General features: G+C 46.0%; 1 protein-coding gene across 2 annotated transcripts in view; it reads left to right on the forward strand.

The window, feature by feature from the left end:
* MDGA1 (MAM domain containing glycosylphosphatidylinositol anchor 1) overlaps positions 1–24,162 on the forward strand; it is a 137,436-nt gene that overhangs the window by 80,976 nt on the left and 32,298 nt on the right. For both annotated transcript variants that reach the window (XM_033053755.2, XM_033053756.1), the window contains 2 exons: positions 9,344–9,613; positions 12,840–12,991. In XM_033053755.2, the coding sequence (XP_032909646.1) occupies positions 9,344–9,613; positions 12,840–12,991 (422 nt within the window). The remainder of the gene's footprint in view (positions 1–9,343; positions 9,614–12,839; positions 12,992–24,162) is intronic.

Here is a 24,162-nt window from a genome sequence, read left to right on the forward strand (position 1 = left end):
CATTTCTTGAGTTCCTGTATGCACTGCCTCCCTTGTTACATTAATTCTTATGGGAAAAATTGCTTTGATATCTGTTGACCTCAGCTGTTTCATCTATGAGACTGAACGTTTGCCATAAATCTTTTTAGTTTGAGCATCCTTTCAGCCTCTTTCTGAACAGTTACGTTTTCATTGTCGTCATCTTCCTCAGATGAATCAAGACCAATCAAGGGTGAAGGATGGAAAAATGGGGTAATGATGGCAGTTAGTAGAGCAGGATATTAAACAACTGGCAGCAGAGCTCTTAGGTAGAAGATAGAGAAGTGATGGAGAACTGAGCATAGCTCTACACAGAGTTCTTCATCCTTGGTCCAAATTCCCTGCTAGGCCTGAAGGAGAAGCTGAGGAACAGCCTGTTTTGTGTGGGGAAGCTTGTCCTCTTTCTACTCTGTAGATAAATGGTGAACCACTGTATTAACTCTTCCTGGTCTAGCTTTGCCCTGTGCATCCTTTTTTTTAATTACTGTGAATGAAGATTTCAAAGTAAACATATTAAGGAGTGCTGGTTAGTATTTGATTATATTAATTGCTTTGGATGGCCTTCCTTCCCCTACCAGGCTCTTTCTGCCTTGGATCTCTTCCCTTTCCAGCTCTGATCCCACCACACCAACATTGCAGCAGGTCTGATTTTTTAATCAGTGTTTCTGATTCTGGCTGTGCTACCTCCCACTTTGCCTGCCTGTTTGGAAAGCAGCTGTGGAGGGATTGTCTTGTGGTCCCAATTTAGTTTTCAAACTGAAAACAGAAGGTGAGGTAATGCTGTGGTCCAGCTGTGAGCAGAAGCCTCTGATCCCCTGCAGCCCTGACAATAATTGCATTTCTAAAGCAGGGGCTCTTCTCCGTTTTGACAGGATTGCAGTCCTCAGAGGTCCTTTTCTCCTCCAGCCTCCCGGCTTTTAAATTTCAGTTCTTTCATTAAAGGGGTGTAAATATATGGAAGTAATTGAATTGTTACGGCAGCTGGCAATGGAACAGGAGCTATTGGATTGATGCTTGGAATCAGCAGTCACCACTGCCCAGTAATTCCTCTGGTTGGGGATGAGAGCCTCCAGTAGACAAGGGGCAATTCAGACAATTCCTTGTAGGAGGCAACTGTGTACTCTGGATGTGAGCCCTGGTGGTGGCACTAATTGGTTATTTCCTGGAGTCCAAAGATTTCTCACTGTGTTGGCTACAGGGAATGTGTCTGTTCTCCTGTTGTGGCACACAGCAGCTGGAGCACAGGAGGTGTCTCCTGTCCAAGAGCAGGACACACTGCCCAGGTTTGTGTGTTAGACTCAGCTTACTGATAAGCTCATCAAACAAAGTGCACTGGGAGTTCATGACAGGCTCATATGGAAGGAGGGCACTGGCCACTTCAATGCATTTGCTTTGCTCTGCATCCATCCCACCTAGCAGAGCTGTGAGAGCTGACATCGTCTTAAGATACCTGTGCAGGTACAGGACAGAGGCTAGGAATTTCTGCCATCTGGAACATCCTCTGGAGATGTCCCTCTCACTCAATAGCCTTGGAGGGAGGTGGCATTCCTAAAATGAGTGTTTTGGTGAAGAAAAATGTGATAAATTTGGGCTTTAAAGTCCTGCTTCAACTAGCACCAGGTTTGCTGTCAAACATAGGTATGGGAGGTTATCAGTCCTTTCCCAGTTGTTCCAAATCTTTCTCAGGAATATGGAGGGCCTATCCTAGGATGATAGATGGGCAGTTTTCCCTCTATTTTCCCTTCTTTAAACCCTGAGGATAGTACAGAATTGATTACTAGGACTTGAAAACACCTATGGGGAGGACTTGCAGTAGGCTTTAACTGTAGCAAGGGAATTAGGTTAGATGGTAAGAAAAATTAGTGACGAACTTTGAAGTAGTAGTAAAGATGTGAATTTTTTGCTTTGGAAGAACCTAATTTATTCATTTTTGTGGGGTTAGTTTTGGTTTTTTTCTTTTTCTTTTCCTTAGTTTGCACTGGCAATGAGTTCTTTTATTCCCAGAACTGCCCAGCTGAGTAGCTCACGTATGAATTATTGAATAGTAAGATAACTGTTTCTCTGCCAAAAGTTAATGCATATAGGATGCTTTTGGGGAAAGAGTATCATTGGTTGACTGTTAGTGAATGTTTGCATCTAAACTATTTATATGCTGTTGGGAGCGGCGTGTCACTGCCAGCCCAATTTGTTAAACAGAGGCATGCAGTAACAGATGCATGGGCATGAGGTGACACCTTGTTATCTTGTAGATGACAGGCAGAACCTGAGCGAAGCGTTGGTGGTCTGACACTGCTACACATGGGAGGGCTCCCCTCTTGTGGGTGTGTGGGTGGGCAGGAGAATGAAGGGTGGGCAGATCCACCCTGGCTGTCATGCTGCTTCACCGTGTTATAATTAGCAAACTTGGTTGTGAGCTAGAGAAAATATTTTCATGTAGTCTGTGGAAAAAAAACATTAAGTTTGGGGTTATGCTGTTGGTCTGGCAGTATGTGAAGGTATTAGTTCTGAAATGTCCACTCTCACCCTCTATGTTTCTCCTGTGAACAACTTGGTTGATTGGGTGGTATGTGGGTGGGGGAAGGCTTAGCAGCATGCATTTCACATATAAATGTGTCTGTGTTTTCTGTACATGCAGAATCTTTTTCAACTTATCTTTTTCAGTTAGGGGAGTGTACTGTTTTAAAACAAGGCACTAGAAGGTAAGTGAGGCATGGGAATGAGGTGGCTTTACACTGCAGAAGAATACTTGTCTTTGTAGTGTCTTGTTAGCGTGAATTAATTGGGCAGTGAGTGTGAGTGGCATTCCAGCATGTCTGGGACAGATCTTTTTTTGAGGAGGCATATCTGTGAGGCTAAAGGGCTGGAAATTCCCACCCAGGATGGACTTTCTTCAAAGCACTCTATAAAGCGAGCAAGGGGTCTCATGTATTAATCAGCACAGTTCATCATGCAGAAGAGGAAGTCCTTTAGTAAATCCCTCTTTATTAGTAGGCGATGACTGGTTGAGCTAATTGGCTTGGAAAGTTCGGGAAAGAGGAAAGCAGAAAAGCTGGTAGTGGATATATTTCATTCGGTCTTCTTTTAAGAGCAGTCAGCTAGCACAGATCTAAGCATTCTCTGAGCCCTGCCTCTCCAGATCCTGCACTTACTTATCTAGCAGAAAATATACCCAAATTTGTTTTCTTTGAAATAACAGTATTTGCAACTTGGCTTTCAAGCACTATGCAAAAACCACATGTTTTATCTCTTCAAGGCATCAATACATGGAGAGACTGAAGTGCAAAGGCAAAAGTCATATAAGATAAAAGAATGAGATTTGGCTTTTAGGTGAAACAGCTTGAGCAAGCCTTCCTGGATCTCCCTTTTTCTAACCACTCAATTACGTATTAAACAAGCATATGAGACTGGGCTTGTAAATATGGGTTGGATATTTGTCTCCACATGGAAAACTGTTGGTGCCTAATGTGTGTTCCCAGGGTGTGGGGTTTAGGTGCAGTTGCAAGGAACAGAATTGCTCAGCAGTGATTTCCCAGCCTTGTTACAATAAAAGAGCTTCCCTCTTGTTTGGGTAGAGAGTTCTGGTCTCTCCCAGAGCTGAAACCATGGAGTTTTCTACCTGCTGTGAGAAAAGAGTTGCAGTACCTTTGCTGTGTGTGATATCTGTGTTACCCCAGGTTATGGGACTGGGCATTGGAAAAGGGAGGCGTCCTTTGCTAAGGTTGCTTTGGTTGTCTAGAGAAGATTAGGGAAGACTGCATCCAGCATGACTGCTAAAAGATACCTATAAGAAAATAAATGGATACTGGATAGACTCATATAGGTTTCATAAGGTCCAAGTAGCTGCCTGTGCTGATTTGCTTTCTAGAGAGAGAAATTACTTCCTGGTGTCATTAGCTTATTTGGATAACAAGACACAGCTGAGAATTGTAATCCACTATGTGCAGCCTTTCGTGCCAGGTTATCTGTGTGTTGTTTGCAATGTTAATCCTACAAATGAGTGGTCAGTTGGATCTCACCAAGGTGAGAAGACCAAAGTCAGGAGTCCCACTGGTGCTGTGATGCATGGCTAAGCTTTGAGGTAGTCAGTCAGTAGGGTGGGATGAGAGCTTCTGAAATGAAGCAGCTTTCTAATCTAGCACAGCTTGCTATTTTCATCACTTGTGTTACATACAGCACCGTCTGCATTTAAATAAAAAATTAAAGATTGGTTCAGGAGGATAGAGGAGAGGGTGTTTCTCACAGACAAGGAAGACTGGGCTAAGAGTGGAAGGACCAGGATATGGGTCCCAATATGGAAGGTTTCCTGTTTCAGGATGCCAGATAGTGGAGATGAGGATACAGGACTCCTGTGCTGCTTTTTTCTGATCTCTGTGCGTGTGACCTTGATTAGGGCATCGTTCTCTTTGTGCCTCTCCTTTTCCCCATGACATTGCTGTGCTGTGGTGCTCTTTGCAGCAGAGGAAGTGTTGTGGGAAGTAAATTCCTATAGCAAAATAAGAAAGTAGCAGCCCATGGCAGCTGCACACGCTGGCAGCACAATGCTGGCAGCTCACCACCCAGAGATGGCTACACAGGGGACAAGGCTGCTTGTGAGTCAGAAAGCAGATTCTGAGAGAGCTCCCTAGCCCTGACAGCCTTTCTAAAACAAGCCAGCATTTGAGATTTGATCAGGTTATGCTATTCACTGTTGCTAAACTGCAGTGGGGAAGCAGAGTTTGCATGTGTCTTGCATAGTAGTGTTGTCCTGTGATGTGAAGGATATTCATTTTGTGTGAGGTCTTCTCACTCAGTGCTCTCCTGTTCTGCAGATGTTGGTATGTTTTTAAGCTTGTCACTGATTTCTGTGCATTGATGCCTTAAGTTTTAGCCTTCATATTTTCCAGATTCTGTGCTGCTTTAGTATGTAACTCTGAACTTCATATAAAGTGTTAGCAAGTTCTCTTCACAGTTTAGTTAGACAAAACAATCCTTTTCCAGCCTGAGAACCAAGGACACCATTGCAGCTTCAGGCCTAAAAAGTGTAAACAACAACAAATAGAGGAGACCAATCTGGGAGGATGGGACTTCATGACCTGAAGCTGAAATTGGACAATTAGCTCCAATATGTAGATGGACCAAAACTTATAAAAATGTGAGAACTCATGACACACGGCCCGTCTTAGGTCCATCTTGGGTCCACTTTGGGTGGAGCCATGCCCAGGCTCTTGTACTGTCCAAGGTGTATCCTTTAAAGGCCTTTTAATAAATACCTACTTTATTCCTTCTTTAACTCTGTCCAGCCTCTGTTCTAGGTAGTATCTTTAGATATCAGCATGAGTACACTCCAGTAGGAGCCTTTCTTTATCTTTCATCCATGCTGGATTAAACAGTCTCCTGACAACATTGCCAATTTCTTATTTAGGGGAATTTTTTATTTTCCCTATTTCCCCCAGAAGTAAAAAAGCTTCCAAGTGCATCTCTGCTAACCTGGAACGCTCTGACTTCATCACTGGTGGAAGAAACATCTCTGCCTTCTGGAGGCATCTGAGTTTGTTGGGAACCTGCAGCAATCCGACAGTATCCCTTGCTGAGCAGGACAGCACAGTGACAGTGAAAGGAGGCTGTGGTCTCTCCACTGAGCTTTTTGGCTCTTGTAAGGAAGAGCCCTAGTTTAGTTTTACCCTTTCTCAAGGCCAAAACTAAAACAGACTTAAATCAAGCAGACCATAACTCTAAACTGTGAGAAGGCTTCTCACTCTCCTAGCAGGATAAGCATTTCTGTTCTGGTTATTTCCACTAAAACTAAGAAAAGAAGAGGTTATTGGGACACAAAGCAACTCTCCTTGGTGCTTGACATTTCGCTGTTGTCCTTCCCTCACTGCTGGCCTTCATGACTGTGAGCAGCATTAGCTTAGCAACCCTTCAGTGCAGAGCATCTGCTCTGGCTCACAGCGAGGAGCTGCCTGCAGCCCAGCTTTGCTTTAGGGTGCCTGGCACGCTGGAGTAGGTTGCCTGTGTTTGGCTGATTGGAATTGCTCCTAACTAGCTAATTCTGCTGCAAAGGCAGGCTGCCCTGCCTTGTGTTTCACAGCAGCCATGTCTTAACAAGGTTGGTGGAGGACCCTTGCTTCAACATTGCCTCTTTACCTCTTTCATCACTGCTCTTGCCAGCAAGCTCTTCTAGAGTTAATCTCTGGGCTGAGAGAGAAGAGTAATTGTATTTGTTTGCTGTTTTTCTTGCCAGGAGATCCTGAAGCTCTCTATGTGCACAGAGGTTTTTTTTACCTTCTGGAAGCGTAGTAACTTGCTGCCTGCAATGTGGAGGCTGCTTAAAAGAGCAGTTCTGATATGGGTGCTGGATTTCAAGGGAGATACAAAAACACATTTGAGGAGCCTCTGGATGAGGACTCACCTTTGGAACTGGGCTAAAAACTCAGAGAGTATCATAGCACCTCAGCAAGCCAGAATAGCCAAATACAACTTCCTTATACCCAGCAGGAATGCTGCTTCCCTGTGAGTATAAGAAGCACCTTGAAAATCATTATCCTTTCTGCAGTTCCCTGAAGGTGTCTGTGCAGGGCTCATATCACAGGTCTCTCCTCCAAGACTGCCCCCATCTCAGCTGTACTGGAGCTGTTCTGTTCCTAGTTCTGGGGAGCAGGAGCACCAGTTCATTTAAGCCAGGGAAAAAGAATAGAAACAGAAAAGGCTGTGTTGTTAGCGGTGAGGTTTTACAGACTGGATGCCTGATTTTGTGGTGATTCTGCCTTTTGTGTATAACCACCTTGAACAAGTGTGAGCTCCCCCAGTAGGCATTGGAGGCCAGAGCTAATGTCTGACTCTGTAATTGCTGTTGACCTTCCTTTGTTTTCATATCCATTGGGAACCTTGGGGAAATAACTGACCCCTGGTATAGTTCTCTATACTTTGTAGTGTTGGTTTAGCCTACTTCAGCTCTCTCTCCAGAAAACCCAGGAGCTCCAGGACTACCTGCAGAGTTAATGCTCTTTAGGTGTTTCCTAGTGCCAGAGACAAGAGGAGAAAATGTAATCAATTTTTAATTGATAGATTCTTTCAGACATTCCCTTTGCAAGACGGTAACATAGTCCCAGAGCCTGTCCCAGTGCAAATCGAGTAAATCCCATTTTCCAGCTGAGGAACATTAAGTATCTTCTGCATCCTTGTCTGCCCTGCTGTTCCAGTAACCTAAGGAAGCCTCTGGAGCATCCCAGCCCTGTTCCTCCGTGACCCTTTACCAGCCCCAGACACTCCCACAGTGAGGCCCAGGAGGGCACTTTCCTTGCAGCGCAAGTGCTTGCAGGTGGCACTTTGTCCAGTTTCAGACCATTTCCTCTGTCCCAGCCCCATACCTGGCACAGCAAGATGCAGTGAGAGAAGCTGCTTTCCCACCCCTCTCTCTCCTCCTCAGGAGACAGACTGTTCTGAGTACATCTGAAGTGGCCGTGCCATTTTTTTGAGCCTTCTTTTTTCTCTCCTCTCCCCTTTTTCCCTTTCTTTTCCCTATATCACCAGCTGGCCTAGATTATAATGTGAGATCCCAGTGGCTTCAATTAAGGATCAGATGTGACTGAAGAAATGGGATAGCAGCTAGGATTGAGATGACACATGCATGGCACTAGGTCTAATCAAGCAACTTCTCACATTATTCTCACTGTGAGGTGGGAGACGTGTGAGCCAAAGGCAAGTCAGCACTTGAAGCACTCACAGAAACACATCCCCAGGAAAGCCATCTGTAATGAGCTGACCATGCCACTCAGCACAGCAGCCTCAGCTCATGCTTTTAATCCACCTAAGTGTAGCAAAGGGCCCAGAGACTTAGGGTTGAGAACAGGTACCTTGAATACAATCAGCCATGTCAAACAAAGGCTGCCAGGTGGAGGGGATGATGGGGATAACTGTACGTGGGATACCCAGATGCATTTGTGCTCCCTGGGGATGGGGCACTGCATGCCCACCTGTGGGACAGTGCATACACCGCCTTCATCGGTGGTGAAGATGGAGATGTCTGTCACTCATGTTACAGAGCTGTTGGGTCTTGCTGGGGTCAGACTATGGGAGGAGACTGGTGTGCTGAAGCTCTTCCAAGCATAGTTCTGTTCAGGGTAGCAGGGATGCTGAGTGACCCATGGTTGTTGGTGTACCTGTGTCTGTGGTGCTGCAGATGCTGGGTATTGCAGATGTTGGGGTTTTGGGCCTGGCTGTGCTTGGCAACTCGATGAACTTTTAGAGGAGGCAGATGCTCTGTCAATCTGTAGGGCATAGAAATTGTCTGTGGAAGAGCAGTTGCTTTGGACCTGGAGAAGGTCAGTTGGGATTGTGCTGAAGCAGCTATAAATCAGTTCTCCCTCTTTTACATTCAGGCTAACAGCTGTTTTTTGTTCAGAAATCTTTTCTCATTTTCGATGGAGTGCTTCTGGTTATCCCAATGCTGTAATGTTTTAATTAAGAGTTTATTGCAAGTGAAACATGTCTGTCAGAGACAGTGGAGATTTAAGTCCTCTCTCATTGCATTAAATAAGGAATAACCCAAATGGTACCAATCCAACTTTCTCCTTGCTGTGTCTCAACCGTGCCTAAATCATGAGGTTCCCATACATTTTTACAGGTGCTAAAGAAGTGCAAAAAACGTAGTAGTCTCCCTTTGCTGAGGAGGTGAACGCACATCACCATTCCCATTCTCACACTAGTGGCAGAGAAGCTGACATGGATAGATGTGGCTCGCCTCCCAACATCCCAAAGGAATCGTTGCCAGAGATAAAAATAGGACCGAGTCCCTGTAGCCTGTCTGTGATGTGTTGTACTGATGTATTTGGGAGAGGCCCTCCAAAACCTCTTCAGGTCTGTGGGGAGAGCCAGTGCAGATCCCTCCATCTAAACACAGTGTCCTTGATAACCCTGCCAAACACTGACAAGAAGAAATGACTGCTTGGGAACTTACCTGCCTGCTCGGGGAGTGGATTTTATGCTGTATAAGAGGACCAGTCTTTCTGATTAGATCTGAGGATTGAATCCAAGCAGTGATACAGCTGCTGGCATTGCACTTCTCACATGAGAGAGCAGAGCTTGGTAGCACCTCCAAGCAGTGCTCAGTGTGGGATGAGTACTTGCTAAAGGTTACTCATGAAGTGGGAGGGAGGTAGAATGTGGTTCCAGCCCAGTCGGGAGGGAATGTCAGACAGCGGCTGCTTTTGGTGTGATGGATCCTGGCTTCAACCCCTTGGAAATCGTAGGTACCTGTCTTGTCAGAGGCGGTCGGGGTGACCATGCTGGATGAGGCAGCTGTTCCCTGATGGCATCCCTGTCTGTTGCTCTGTTGGGTCTCCAGTCCCCCCCGTGGTGGAGCCAGCCTTCCAGGACGTGCGGCAGGGCATGGGGCACAGCGTCACCCTGCGCTGCACCATGCTCAAGGGCAGCCCCATGAAGGTGGCCACCTCCGTCTGGCGCTTCAACGGGAGCCTCCTGGCGCAGCCCCTGGCAGAGCAGCAGGACTACTCAGAGCTCAGGGTGGACAGCGTCAGCCGCGAGACCAGTGGGAGCTACGAGTGCAGCATTTCCAACGATGTGGGGGTCTCCACCTGCCTCTTCCAGGTGTCTGGTAAGTCACAGGGTGCACATCAGAGCAGAGGAATGATTTTCCATAAGTCAACAGGGAGATCTGTCTCCATCATTCAGGCAGATGGACCTGGAGCAGCTAAGTGCTAGCCACTGCTACAATTTAGCAGTGTTTGACCACTTACAGACTTAAACTCATGGCTGCCATGAGCTTTCAAGCTTGGACAAGCTGTATAATTGGTAAGTATTGACCAAGGGGTAGTGAAAAGTTCTGTACATCCCTCCAACAGGATCAAAAGCAAACAAACAGAGAAACAAAAGCTGTATTATGTAATCCTGTGCCTTCCCTATGACTCCTGTCTATCTGCATCTCACAGTGCTTTCTAGAAAAAAAACACAAGCTGGGAATGGACACTAATACACAGTGGATTTGCTGCTCACAGTTTTCTTTGAATCCATCATCCACTGTGACAGAACTCCTCTCCAGCACCTGCAACTGCAAAGAGGGATGGCAGAGTTATAGCATCTAAAACTACATCTGACCTGGCCTCTCCAGCTGATCATTAAATCTGCTTTTCCTATGACCCCAGAACTGACTTGGGTAAAATTTTCTAGAAAAACTCTCCCATTAAGTTGCCTTAATAAGCAATAAATTCAGTCCAAATACTCAGGTTTGAGTCCAGGGCCAATTTATAACACATTTCAAGCCTGGGTTGAAAAAATGAGAATGAATAACATCCAGAGAGGCCTGATTTTGAAGCAGGTCTTTCCTAGGGTTTGGGAAAGCTCAGGTATGCTGTAAGTCTGGGATGCCCACAGAACTGAGGGAGCCCCAACTACCTGTACTATTTGGATCCCTTTTCAGGACCTTGTTCTCACCCCTTGAGGTTTCCTGGCATTTGTCTGGCAGCGAATTTTGCTTGAGAGCTTTGGCCCTCTCTGCCCTCTCTACCCTTTTCATATGCTTGTAACTCTCACATCACTAAGTGATAGCAAACCATATCCCTCTATGAGCCATCACAGAAAACTGCATGCCTGTCAAGCCTGGGAATGCTCCCAGGAATTTCCGGCTGGTGGCAACAACAAATACATATTGGCACCTGGTGTGACATGCGGTGCTGGAGATAAGATCCCCTCAGCAGAAAGGATTCGTGCCTAGAGAGCACTGATCAGGAAAGCAGCAAGCCTTTATTTTTCCTGCATCCCTTCTCCTTTTCCAAGACATTGATATCTGATGGTAGCTGTTCAACTCCAGACATCTCTGCTTGTGTCCTGGACAGTTATAAATTAATTAGACCTTTTGAGCCTGTAGAGCAACCTGAAAAATGTTCCAGTGATTAGACTGCTCTACTTGGACTCAGGATTGCTGGGTTTTAATTCCCATCAGCCACAGCTTTCTTATTTGAGCAGAGAAAATGGCATCGTGTCTTTGTTTCTGTTTCTTCTCTGGGGAAAAAACCAAAAAGTACTATAAACTTTTCTCTGTGAAAGAAAGTGACTCATTTTTGACTGTGGGGTGTTCAGGTGCACTGAAAATGCAGTACATGTGTCTGACCAGGATGGGATTATTTTCTTCTATGAGTGATTACCTTTCCAAGATGTTTTGGAAGAACAGCGAAACATCCAACCCATTCCTCTTGAGGAAGTTATGAGGGCAGCCCATAGTGGTCATCATCTGTTCCATCACTAGCCACAAGCACAGAATACCCTGAAAGAGAGACATGGATAATCTTCAGCGCTTCCCGTCACCTGTAAGCAAAAGACAAAACTTTTGAGCAGTAGTAAAATCTTCCAGAAGGAAATTCTGAAAGTATTTTGATATGCAGCATTTCTATTAAAAAGTGCCTTTTTTTTTTCTAGTTTCTATTTCCATCTTGGAGTCAATTAATAATGAATTAATATCATGCAAGATGATGATTATCATCAGTTCTGATTTTATTTCAAAATCCATTATAAAGCTTGACTTCCATAGTCAATACAAGTTGAATAAGCAGCAATTAGTCTCTGAGGTGGTTCTCAACTTCTTGCTTGCGCAAAAATTCAAGTCAATAAAAATAATAAGAGAAAAAGGACTTGGAAATAAATATCAATATTATATATCTGAGTTCATAAAAAATAAACATTGAATCCTGTCAAACCTAATTATAACCACACAGAATGGCAGGGCCTGTGATTCAAGTGGAAAGGTGCAGCAGCCATCCTGGGGAGATGGTGGTTATTCCCATTCTGCTCTCCAACATCCCTTGCTGCCCAGGCATCTTTGTGGTCTCTGCTGGTTCAGATTGGACCTGAACCCAGACACCTGAGCTTTCATTCAGGTCCAAATCCTGCCTAGCTCAAGACAGGACCCACCAAAAATTGAAGTTCACTGAGTGAAATGATTGTAATTTCAAATCAGGCAAAACCAAGGGTAAGAGGTAAGACCTTGATTTGCCTGTGGTCCCTGTGCATTAGTCTGCAAATTGCTGCACTACATGGCAGGAGCCTTCAAATTCTGTTTGGTAGTGACTCAGGACAGAAACTGCTGGGGAAATGACGGGAAATCCCTTCTTCTTTGAACTGCTCATTTTCTCTCTGGTACGTCTTTCCTTCTGTCTTTCGCTTCTCCTGCTGCACTTTGTTTTTAAGGAGAGAAATGGGTTTAAAAAAGACATCTCCGCCCCTGCCAAAGCTCCCACTGCTTTTACCCAGGCTGAGGTCAGTGTCCTCTTTGCCGCCGAGTTGACTGTTGTGTTACAAAGAGGCTGGAGCGCTGTGTTGCCAAGGCAGGGGAGATGCAGAAGGAGCAAGGTCTCCTTTTTAATGCTATGGTCTCTGTGTGATAAATAACACTTTTCCTATGACCTACTGGCCAAATGATCTTTCCTTAGGGCTTGTTAGCAGGAGTCTCTGTAAAGCAGCAGATGAAACGGGAGAAATGCCAGTTTAAAGCTGTTACTTCAATCTAAACTACAAAGCAAGAGAGAAAAGATTAGAGCTGGTTCCAGCTGGAGAACTGAAGTCGTCCCCACCTTCTCAGGTGCTGGTCATGTCCCACTGGTGTTGCAGGGCTGCTAATCCTCCCAACAGTTTAGGCTGGAAAGCAGTAGTGATTCACAGAAAAGAGTGGCACATTTGTGTAATAGTAAAGGTGTCCATTGTGTTAGAGGCAGGTCGATAAGCTGGGTGAGTGGCGCTCTTCCACTCTCACCAAGTCTCTCTGCAATTTTTGTTCCCCTTGATCCTACTCTTTTACTTTCCTCCCTCTTTTTTCTTTTTTTCCCCTCCAGCAAAAGCTTATAGCCCAGAGTTTTACTATGACACTCCCAACCCCACCTTGAGCCAGAAGCAATCCAAGAATTACTCTTACGTCTTGCAGTGGACTCAGAAGGAGCCTGATGCAGTGGATCCTATCCTCAAGTACCGCCTGGAAGTCCGGCAGGTAAGGTTCCTTCTCCTGGAACCCTGGCATATGGGCTTTCAGGAGGCAATTACATCAAGGTTTCCTTGCTGATTAAGAGCTGAAAGTGATGAAATTGGCAGCTCTGATGGTCTTGCGCCTTCCCACTGAACGGAAGAGAAAGGCCAAGTGCTCAGCTTGGTGTTCATTTTTACCTCCGGGGCTGGTGCAGTTGTGGTCTTTCAAAGCCCTGCGGCCCCCATTGGGCTGTTCATGCTCAGTGTTTTGAGTGGGGTTTTAGTGGGAACAATGCCTTAAAGTCATTAATTGGTGGTGTAGATTTTGTAGGCCAAAGATTCAAACGAGTGGAATTCCATCCTCCTCACTCGTATAGAAAAGGGAAAAGCTCAAGAGCTCTCCAGGCAGGAACTGCAGGAAAAAGTCAATGGCTGTTTGTGTTGCAGAAGGGCTTTCATCCTGCCACACTAACTAAGCTATTTGGACTATATGAACTCTGCAGGGGAAGAGAAGTGGGTTTCAAAGTTTCTGAGTTTGAAGGGAAATCATACTGGGGGTTGGGAGTTGGGGGAGAGAACTGAGTGAAATCTGAAGACATCACTGGTTGGAGAAGGTTAGGGGAAAGAGTTTGATGCTTTTAAAGAGCACATTATCTTAGCAGGATTGCCAGGTACTTTCATCCACGCCCAGCAAAGCGCCTGCATTCAACACTTTTGAAAACCAGGGACACATAAAATTGGTGGTTTGTGCCATTCAGTGGTAGCTGGGAAGAAAATGCATTTTGCAATGAAAATTTTATTTACTGTAGATAGAAAACAAAATAATTAAAAAGAGTCAAGTGTCTCTTTCCTCTAGTTCTGCACAGTAGGCTCCAGTTTTATGTCTCCGTTTGATTGTGAGCTCTCTGGGGTGGGACAGCCTTTGTTTGTTACTCACACCGCATGGAGCACGTTGTCAGTACTTAATAATAATACAGGACCCGGGGGAGCCTCTAATAATGAAGGCAGTTTGTCATAGTAGATCTTCCCTCTGAGCCAAGTTTCGCCATTATCAGCACTGCAACAAATTTGTGGGTTTTATCCTTCTCCAGTAAGCTGAGGCATTTTTCCTTTTTGCACAGTGTCTAAAAGTAATCTTGGTTCTAGCCTTCACTGAGCTTCTACTAAAAGGGATCAAGAAAAGGGAAAATCACTTTTCTGCTTTTAAATTACGACATGAAGGAAGCTGAGTGCTGTGCAAATTTAAACACACACACCCAGTTTGGTGTGTACCCCATTGGTTACTGCTGTTAATGTTTGTTTTTGTTTAGTCAGGACACAGTTGTGACTACGGAGTGCTGTGTTTTAGAGGAGCACAATACGGAGGCCCCGCTGTAGCCCAGTCATATGTATGGGAAGTTGTGGCCTGGAACTGAATAAGGAAAGGCCACCAAAATAAAGAGAGAGGAGGAGAGAGGGAATCTTTGTTCCCACTTCCGTCAAACATAAGAAGGAAACACTTTTTTGTGATACTACTGTAAAAAATTAACCCCTTCCTGGCTGAAACAAAGACACATTGGAAAATGTTTTCATGGTATTGCCTCCTCCTGGCTTTTCTCCAATGAAAACACTGGCATTCTCCACCTCCATGAGCCGTACTGAGGTCTTAAGAAGCCCTTTTCATTTCCTTGTCCCAGAGGATCACATCCCCTCTCACATCCAGCCTGCTGCTTCCCTCTGCACGTGCTGCCTTCCCAGCATTTTCTCTGTGACGCCTCATTTGGGCTCCAAGCAGCCTTGTGACACCTTCTGACCTTTCATTCCTTCCCGTGCTCCATCAGCCTCTCCCATGTCCTGCAGATTTTTCTGTTTTATCACACTTTCTTCTCTGTGCTGGAGGACCTGGGCTAAGCCGTGCATCCTTCTGTTCCATCGCTGGACTGCAAAACATAGGGACCTTAGTGAATATAACTGAAAAGCTCAAAAGCCCTGAAAGTGTTACTGACTGGAGAGCCCTTAAGAAAGGGGATTTGTCTGCCTGAGCATGGAGCTGCTGTTTGCCTGCGCACCCTCCTCACTGGAGATGCTGGCTTTCCAGGCACTAGCTGTGGTGGCACAAAAATAGTCCTAGAGAGCTCGGACTGGAGTGGAATATTCTCCTTTGGTGAAACAGGCCTTTCACAACTGATTTGCTGCCAGCATCAAGTTGGTGAAAGCTTAGCCAGCCAGGCAGCCCACCCTCTCCCCCAGTCCTGGGAGCTCTGCAGCCTCGTGGTCATGGCAGGGGCTCTTCAGCACCTTAAGGATGAATGGATGCAGCAGCCTGCAGTCTTGGGTTGGAGAGGGGCTGTCAGGAGGAAGAGGGGATGGAAAGAGGAGAATTAACTCTTGCTGAGCTGGAATCCAAAAGGCAACCAGCTGGGATGCCCACTGGTTGCAATTTAGTTTGCTGGTTTTCATTTCACACTCCCTGGTTTGCTCAAGGAGCTCTCGGCATATGTAATGTGAAGATCCCCAAGTAGCAGGATGCTTTGCAAGGCACCTGGGAACACTTAAATTAAATTTGCTTGCTGCAGCTGCTGAAAATGGGGCTGGGTGAGAGTCAGAGTGCTGCTTATTAATTGGTTGGCGCTGTGCCTCCTCCAGTTCTTTCTGTTCAGCAGCTTCTTAGGGCATTACTGGGGGGATTGCAAGCAGTCTGGGGGAATTTGGTTTTCTAAACAATGTGTGGGGGCTCCCTGCAAGATGGGCAGACGCACTTCTACCAGAGCTGATTGTTCCCAGTGCTGCAGAGCAGGCTGAGCGGCACAACAGACGCACCAGTTCCAGCAGAATAAGAATTAACTTTTGATTAGAACCATAGAAGCAGCTTGGCAGCTTGAAGCCACTGACCCAGGAAAGTGCATATGATAGCAACTTGGAGCCAGCTTCTTGTGAAGCCTCTGTGTCTCAGCAAAGAGGCTGTAATTTCCTGGAGGGTATCATTCAGGTGGGCTTAGGTAGGGGCATTGCTGAGCAACAATTTAGAGGGGAAAACGTGCCCAATGAAGAACAGCAGGGACCTCACAGCCGTCTCTTCTGGCAGCTTGGGAGGTTTTTCCTTTCTTGCTGCAAGGCAACCAATCCTAATGCCAACCACCTTACTTCACCTTAGCCAGTGACCTCAGTGAGGTCACAGCCTTGAATGGTTTGGTTGTGGGCAAATGCCACAAGGCTTTTGGGCTATTTGGTCAAGTTTTTTTTTCTACCATGTATTCTTGCAGTGTAGAAAAGGCACTGAAGTACTGCATTCCAACTGAAAATTAGTTTCATTGCTTGGGGATTCAAAGCAGCCTCCCCATACCAGATCTTTGCTTAAAAAATAAAAAGCCTTTTAAGTTGCTTGTTTCTCTCTGTGTATTTTATACCCATCCCAGGGCTCTGCTCTAACATTAAAGAGAAATGAAAAGCCATCTAATACTGCAAGCAGGTTGCATCATGGAGGAAAGATCTAAGTTGGGCTGGTGTTATGGTTTGGGGGATAGTGGCAGAATAACTGTGCACTTAAAGAGCTGGAACCCATCCGTGACCCGAGGCTGCAAGAGAAAGAGGAAGGAGAAGCTCTTGGTGCAGTGGGAAAGTTTAATCTTCATTGTTCCCCTCAAGGCGACCTGAGGCTGCTGTCTCCTCTGTACCTTCTCATACACAGGCTCGGGCCAGAACTGAGCCAGCTTTGCATATTCCTGGCTTTTCCCTCCTCAGAGCAGGCTGAGTCTGCCTGCCAGACAGACCCCTGAAATTTGCACTGGGCCAGGCCCTAGACCCATGTGCTAAATTAGCTCCCTGGGTTGTCACTTCAGATTAATTCCTGTCAGGGAGACCGTCTTTAATGAGACTGACCCTGTGCAATGCCTGAGTAATTGTGTGGTCTCTCTTTTGTTTGTACTTTCATCCCCTCCATGTTGGATAAACATTCCCTGCTGTCTACAAAACTCATCTGGGCTTGGGAGCCGCTGCCACTTGCCTCATCAGCCAGCCAGAGCAGCATTAATGAGAGCTGGGGCAGTGGGGAGCCTGCATACCATGTGGGGAGGTGACAGATAACAGAGCTGCTGGGACAGACATAGGACAGGGGCGTTAGCAGGAATTTAATGACTGTGATTAGAGTGGAAGGTTAACTCTGCTGATGGCCATCCCAACACAGCAGGAGAGGTTTTATGCCGAGGCCCACAGACTATGGATCTGTATCACTTCATTTCTGCCTCTCAGTTGTTCTTTTTCTCTCCTCTGAGCCCACTACGGCAGTGTCTGCCTACTGCTGCCTGTCTTTGGCTTCATCACGTCCCTGAGCCAGCCACCCATCCGAGGGCAGGGAGGTCTCTCCCTCTGTGCACTGAGCAGGGGTTGTACTGAGCAAAAGGGAGGATGAACGAGCAGTGCACCCACCCACACTTCCCCCTAAACGTTTGCTTGAGAATGCCTTTGGGTCCCAGATTAGAAAAGGCTATGACTGCTGAAAGGTGATGTACTTGAGCGGGTGGTGGCTCTAGCAGCAGCCCAGCCACGTTTCCTGGGAGGTGAACAAAAATTCCTTTTTTTCTGTACATGCAACCATGACTTCAGGCAAAGATTCTCGGGAAAACGAGCAGCTGGTGCCTTGGGGGTTGCCTGGGGTCTGCACTTCAGGGGTGGTGGGGGAACAGGACACCAAAGGCTCAGTGAGAAACCAACTCTGCACAAGGCGGAGTTCAGGGTGGCTGAACTCGCTTTACAAAGGCTCTGACATTTTGCTGACTCCACAGCACACTACGCTGCCATTGCCAAGGCAACCACTGCAGACCGAGCTGGGTACACAGCTCTCATCCCAAGGCTCTCTGGTGCACTGTGACCCCACTGGCCCCGTCCTGTGCATTCCCACAGTAGTATTGCAGCAGGGTTTTCAGCTGGGGGATGCTACAAGAGCTGAGGAGGGGATACCTGGTTTAGGACTCAACTTCTTAAGAAGCAGTCAGGGCTATCCTTGTTTTCATACTAGAAAATGAAAATTTAAAGAAGAGTTGCAGCTTGTGAGCTAGGGAGGTACCCATCCTGCTCTGTATAAAATGTGCTCTGTGGTGCACTGGCCTGGTGTTACCTGGAAAAAGGGAATGTGATGCCACATCCACCAAAAAATCCTCCAGCTGACAGGGTACTGAATTGGACAGGCCAGTTTGGTGTCCAGGGTAGGACACAGACAGAGCACGTAGAAGAGGGATGTGTGAGTCCCTTTACCAAGAGCATCACAGTACCAGCTGGCTGCAACCAGGAAGGGAGTGTGGCTTTTCCTGAAGCAGCACATGGTGGCCTTGGCTGTATGTGAGATGCTGTGCAGACAGAAATACTCATGGGGTGTGACAAACCACACCCTTTTTCTGTTCATCATTGCATGTGATATGGGCTCTGCTGGTCCTTCCTCACTGGTATTAGGACTGGAGACTCCAGTGACTTGGCTTCACAGTGTTTGCCCACCACTGAATCTCAAAGCAGGCCTTCTGTTGCAGGATGGGTTATAAGTCACATCTGTCAGAAAGCTTCTCTAGTTTTCTTTTCTTTTTTGCCTACCTTGTCTGCCAGTTTGATGTTTGATCACAGGCTGCTGTCATATGGGATGTTAAATCAATGCAATTCTGTCTACCTGCAGAGCCATCCTCTGTACTGGAAAAAGGTCTTTTTTTAGCTCTAACTGTCCTATCTCCCCACTGATGCTCTTTTTTTTAATTTCAACTTTTGGTCAGGCAGTGAGAATAGACAGATTATATCTGCGCTCTCAAGACAATTGCATTCAGTTGTGTTAGTGGCCTATGTGATTCTGGACAGGATTCATTCCTTAGGAAGAGGTGGAAAAGGATGCAGAAATAAGCCAGTACCACTGGGAGTTGTGCTTGGTGGATGTTTTGAACAGCCATCATGATGCAAAGCCAGGCAAAGCAAGAGAGGGGAGAGGAGGTGCTGCCTTTCTAGGCTGCAAGAGGAGGAGGGGTTTGGGACTGAGTGTCAGCTACATGCCAGTGAAAGGACAGCTGGCTGACCAATAACAAATGGTGGACAAGCAGTCCTTGAAGCTCAGTAAGATTGCTGTGTGGGACCTGGAGGTGAAGCAGTGACTTTGCCACAGGCGTGTGGGAGTGAAGACAGCAGGATCTTACCTCAGCTGTGCTCTCTGCTGCCTGGAAGTGGGACACACCATCAGTCACTGCAGCTGATAGCACATGGAGCCATCTCTCTTTTCATCCCTAGCAATCTGTCACAGAAGATGCTGCTAGAACAAGGTCTTCTCCACCTCTGTTTTAAGGGAAGATCACAGGATAGCTGAATGTTTGGTGGGGATGGAAACAAGGAGCTTTTTCCTTGCTTCATGTTTGTGCTTTCTGTTGGCTAAGTTGACAACAGCAGAGCCTCCACCAGCACAAAGGAAGGGAGTTTTCCCCTGGCCATTACTCACTGCAGATGGAGATTTCTGCCTGGCCATGGCTGTTGTTGGCTCTGTCAGAGGATCAGAATGTTTTCTACAAGGGTGGCCAGGGAAGTTTGGCACAGCTTGACCAGCACTGATGGTGCTGATTTCAGTGGCAGGGACTGCTAACCATGGGAAAAGGCTTCCCCCTTCAGTAGTCTAACAGCTTCCAATGCCACTGTTGGGACTTCTTCCCTTTGCCCATGAGACCTCAGCACAGGATGCTTAACTGCTGAATTAGTTTGATTAATTCTGTCTTTTTGCATTCACAAATTACTCTTCAGTATGATGCATGGTTTTCCTGAGCTGGTTTTCCCTAGTCCACAGATCATTTGTAATCAGTTAGTTGGGAAAATCAGTAATATGAGCAGTGGCATATTAGTTGTGCTTAAATTTTAAGGTATCATTTCTCTTCTGTGATCATCCAAAGTAAGTAAAGTGTAGCTGGTTGACCTTGGCTGGATCCCAGTTGCCCACCAAACTGCTCTATCATTCTCCTCTCCTCAGCAGGACAGGGGGAGAGAAGATAACATTGAAAAAACACAGGGGTCAAGATAAAGTCAGTTTAATAACCAACAGCTAAAGACATGTGCAGAAGCAAAGGAAAACAAACAATTCTCTACTTCCCATCAGCAAGCAATGTCCATCCACTTGGTAGGAAACAGGTCTTAGTACATGTAGCAGTTGCTCAGGATGACAGATGTCACAGTCATACTTTCATATCCCTTTGGTCAATTTGAATCAGCAGTCCTGGATATGACATCCCCTCCCAAGATCTTGCCCACCCCCAGCCTATTGGTGAGGGCAGAGTGCTGCAGAGACAGCACTGGTGCTGTGGGAGCTCTGCTTAGCAGTAGCCAGAGCACTGGTGTGTTATCAAGTCCTTTCTAGCTGCTCACACAAAGCACAGCATTGTGATGGCTCCTATTGGGAAAATTACCTCTGTCTCAGCCAGACCCAAAGCATAAGGTAACCTGCCCAAAACAGGGTAGCTGACAGTGTTACGAGGTGTCTTGCCATTTATAAGGCACCTTGCAGAGAGATTTTGTCTTAACATGAACTTTTCATAAGTACTGCTCCTAGTGCCATTCAAGTACTCGACTGGGAAAAAGAGAAAGCAGGATATTGTTCAGCTTTCCTAGTACAAGGGAATATTTCAAGCACATGTCCCAGTTCTGTGTTCAGAACAGTTTCAGTGATTGAGAAGAGCAATTAAAATAATCTTGCGGGAAAGGCTCATATGATCTTAAAACACATCTAAAAGGAAAATCTCATGTCTTTCTAGCTTCTGGCACTACTGTTCAGTGTTCTTTTTGGAAAAGAAAAACATGAGAGAAGTGATAATCAGATTCCCCAAACCAACAGACCCCTCATAGCAGCTTTGCAGGATATAGATGTTGCTTTCACACCACTGTGCTTGTTCATATCCAGCAGGCTCTTGGCTCGTGTTTTACAAAGCTGAGTACAGAATGGAAAATTCTTGCCAGGTATCAAGTCCTTTTTGTGCATCTCCTTTTGTGCATCACTTATCCACACTCCTTCGGTGGCTTTAAGGGGTATATGGTAGTATTGAATATTTCTGAAAGTCCCTGTTGATAGGCTGTGATGTGTCTTCTCCCTATTTACTCTGCTCATCTGTTATTTTCGCAGTCAGTCCGTGTTCCTCCTACTGCTTCACCATCTTTTCTTTGTGGACTTTTGTGCATTTTCTTGCTCCCCTTCCTGTATCCCACCTCTTTTTTTTGTTTCTGTTACCTTTTTTGGTTTTGTTTTTTTTTTTTTTTTCCGCTGGCTCTCACTTCCTAGAACACATTGGAGATAAGAGTGTGTGAAGGGGAAGGATTTGGAAGAGAGATGTAGTGTCTCCCATAGCTAGTCACGAATGAAAGGAGTAGGCACTAGATGGATGTTTTGGCTGTGTATCATAAAGAAATGAAGTGGCAGTGTGGAGCAATGTGAAGGGCTTTATGGGTCTCCCTGCATATCCTGTGCTGCCTCTGCCTCTTCTACAAAGACAGCCTAGAGGCTCTGGAATGATACCTACATACCTTCATTACAGGTACCAGACTGGAAAGCCCAAAGTCACATGAAAAGGCTATTTCTGCTCCAGGAAGCATCAGCCCCATCCTTTATTAGTTTTCAAGGCTGAAGGTGCCCTAACACCTGCTCTGCCAGGGCTCTGCCAGGGTCTGTAGAGAACCGAAGAAATGAAGCTTCTGTTGGTGGAGCACGTCCTGCTTGCAAGTTACACCTGTATTATAGGCAAAGTGGCTCAGAACTCATCCTAACTGCAGCTGGGCACAGCTGGGCTGTGCTGAGCCAAGTTGCTGTTTTTTTCTTGGAGCCAGAAGGGCTGGCAGCACAGTGCATAGATACGTGTGTGGGTCTGGCTCCAAGCAGATGTGTCCAGTGCAAGGAAATTGGTGGAAGAGGAGACTGTGCTTACTCATGTAGGGATGGGTATAAAGTTGGATCCAGTAAGCACCAAGCAGTGCTGGTTTTCAGATGTGAGGCTCAAAAGAGTCTGGAACCATTGCTCTCTGCAAGAGGGGGATGTGGAGGAACATGAGAGGTATTGTCTCTTACCCAGCTCGTGCCCATAATAGACAGAGGTGATCTCAGGCTCTGCAGTGCACAGTCAAGGCAGTACAGGTAGGAACTTGCAGTAAGAGTAGAGAGCTTCCAGTCTGAAACAGTAGGGCTGCATGTGCCCTCAGGGTTGAAAATAAGGCTGTGAGACAGTAGAAGAGAGCCTCAGTTAAGGCTTGTGCTTGACTGCCTCTCTGACAGAGTGAAGGCTAGGTCTGTTCTTCCTTAGACCAGGGAATGTACACTAATAAAATACATATTGCTTTCTGATCAGATCCTAATGAAAGACATTATTGAAGAGTGTAGAACAAGCACTTACAGTAATTCATGACAGCACCAATTTGGCTTCTCTAGGAAGCCATAAACTGCTGCTCTTGGCACCTAATGAGGATGGGCAGCTGATTGCCTGTGCAAGAGGAAGAGACAGAGAGACTGACTCCCAGGCTTGATGGCTCCAGCTGTCCTCAGAAGCCACTGAAAGTTGCAGTTCCTTCTCTCTCTGGAGTTGGGAATGTTCCAGCCAAGAAACTGGGTCTCCTGATAAAGGACAGTTTAGTACAAAAATCTTCCAGGACTCCTCATTTAGACTGAATAATGGATTTGGTTTGGGCATCCATCCTTGCTTAATCTCAGGATCTGAACCTGTGTGCTTGGCTGAGGAAAAACATAGGCATGAATTTCAGTTCACCAATGTTCTTGTCTGGGAAATGTGCTTGCAATGTGATTCTTTGTTCTGGAAACCCCTTAGGAGTAATGGCTATCAAGCAAGGAAAATAAAATAAATCCAACTTTAAACTTACCTTAGTCCTTTAATTGATGAGGGTAATGCTTCCATCCAAGATGGTGATTAAGCAAAGAAAATATTTTAATTCAATGTGACAGGCAGAGAAAGTTTGATGGGGGATTATTAAAAAAGCATCAAAATTACTGTCTTCATATCCAAACCAAATTTCTTCATGACCCAAAACTCACCCAAATGGTTTTTCCAGAATAGGCAGGCGTCTTCCTGATGCCTGATACCAGCCAGAGTTCAGAATCCCTTATTAGTGAAATTTTGTGCAGCTGACACCAGGTCAGGAGACAATGCCACCTTGGTGAAGAATTTGGAAGATTGGAAGAAAGATTTGAAAGACAGAAAACTATTTGAGTGGTTCTGGTGGGATGAAATGCAGTGGTACAAAGGCAGGGTCATAGATGCAGAAGGCTGGGAGCTCATCTTTGGAAAATGAGTGCAGTGGGCAAGTGAGTTGACTTCAAGGAGCAGCTCATAAAATGAAGAGAAAGGGTGAGAGAAAGGGCAAATGTACTCCTAGGTGAAACTCGAGGCACTTCTGGGCAAGGTGGAGAAGTGCCACTGTGTCCTATATGCAGGGCTGGGGCACTGAACTCCAGCAAGTGGGATCATACAGAAAAACACTGTAGAGTCAGAATCCTGGAAAGTGAGAGTCTGTGTTACAAGAGCAGTCACAGAGAGCTCAGCCTCCTTAGCCCAGCAAAGCAAAGGCTGAGAGGTGGTGAGATTGCTGGCTGTAAAACATCAGGGGGTCAAGCAGCAGCGAGGGAAAAGAGCCATTGAAGCTAAGGACAATATTGGCACAAGATAACTGGGTGCAAGCTGCATGTGAATAAATTCAGTCTGGAAATGAGAACATTAGGGCGGTCAGGCTCCAGAACAGATGTCCGGGGAGGAGCAGGCCTAAAGGGAACACACCACTTTTAAGAGAAGATGTGATACATACATAAAATTAATAAGCAGAGGCAACCCCTCTGGTGACAGGGGACTGAACCCTGTCAGCCAGGTGTGTATATCCCTTGCTGTGTCCTAGATTTGTAGCCATGCTTTGCCCTTCTCTGAACTCTGGGGGCAGAGGGGTTTTATCCCTCTGCCAAAATACAGAGATCAAGCACACAATTCATGGTGCTTAAAAGGAGTGTCAAAGACATCTTCCTCTGCTCTGCCCTGTGGTGCCAAGGTGACATCAAGGATTACAATCTCAATCCACTGCTGCGTGTCAGAGTGAATAGAAGAAGGGAAAAGGAAGGGCCAGATTTATGGCGTATTTTTCCAGCATTGTGGAACATACTGGAGCCGCATGTTCAAGGAAGTTCCCTAAAATTTCCAATCCCCACCTGACCCTGTTCCTGAGAAGTTTTCA

This window comes from Catharus ustulatus, chromosome 3 (assembly GCF_009819885.2).
Source record: "Catharus ustulatus isolate bCatUst1 chromosome 3, bCatUst1.pri.v2, whole genome shotgun sequence".
Lineage (NCBI taxonomy): Eukaryota > Metazoa > Chordata > Aves > Passeriformes > Turdidae > Catharus > Catharus ustulatus.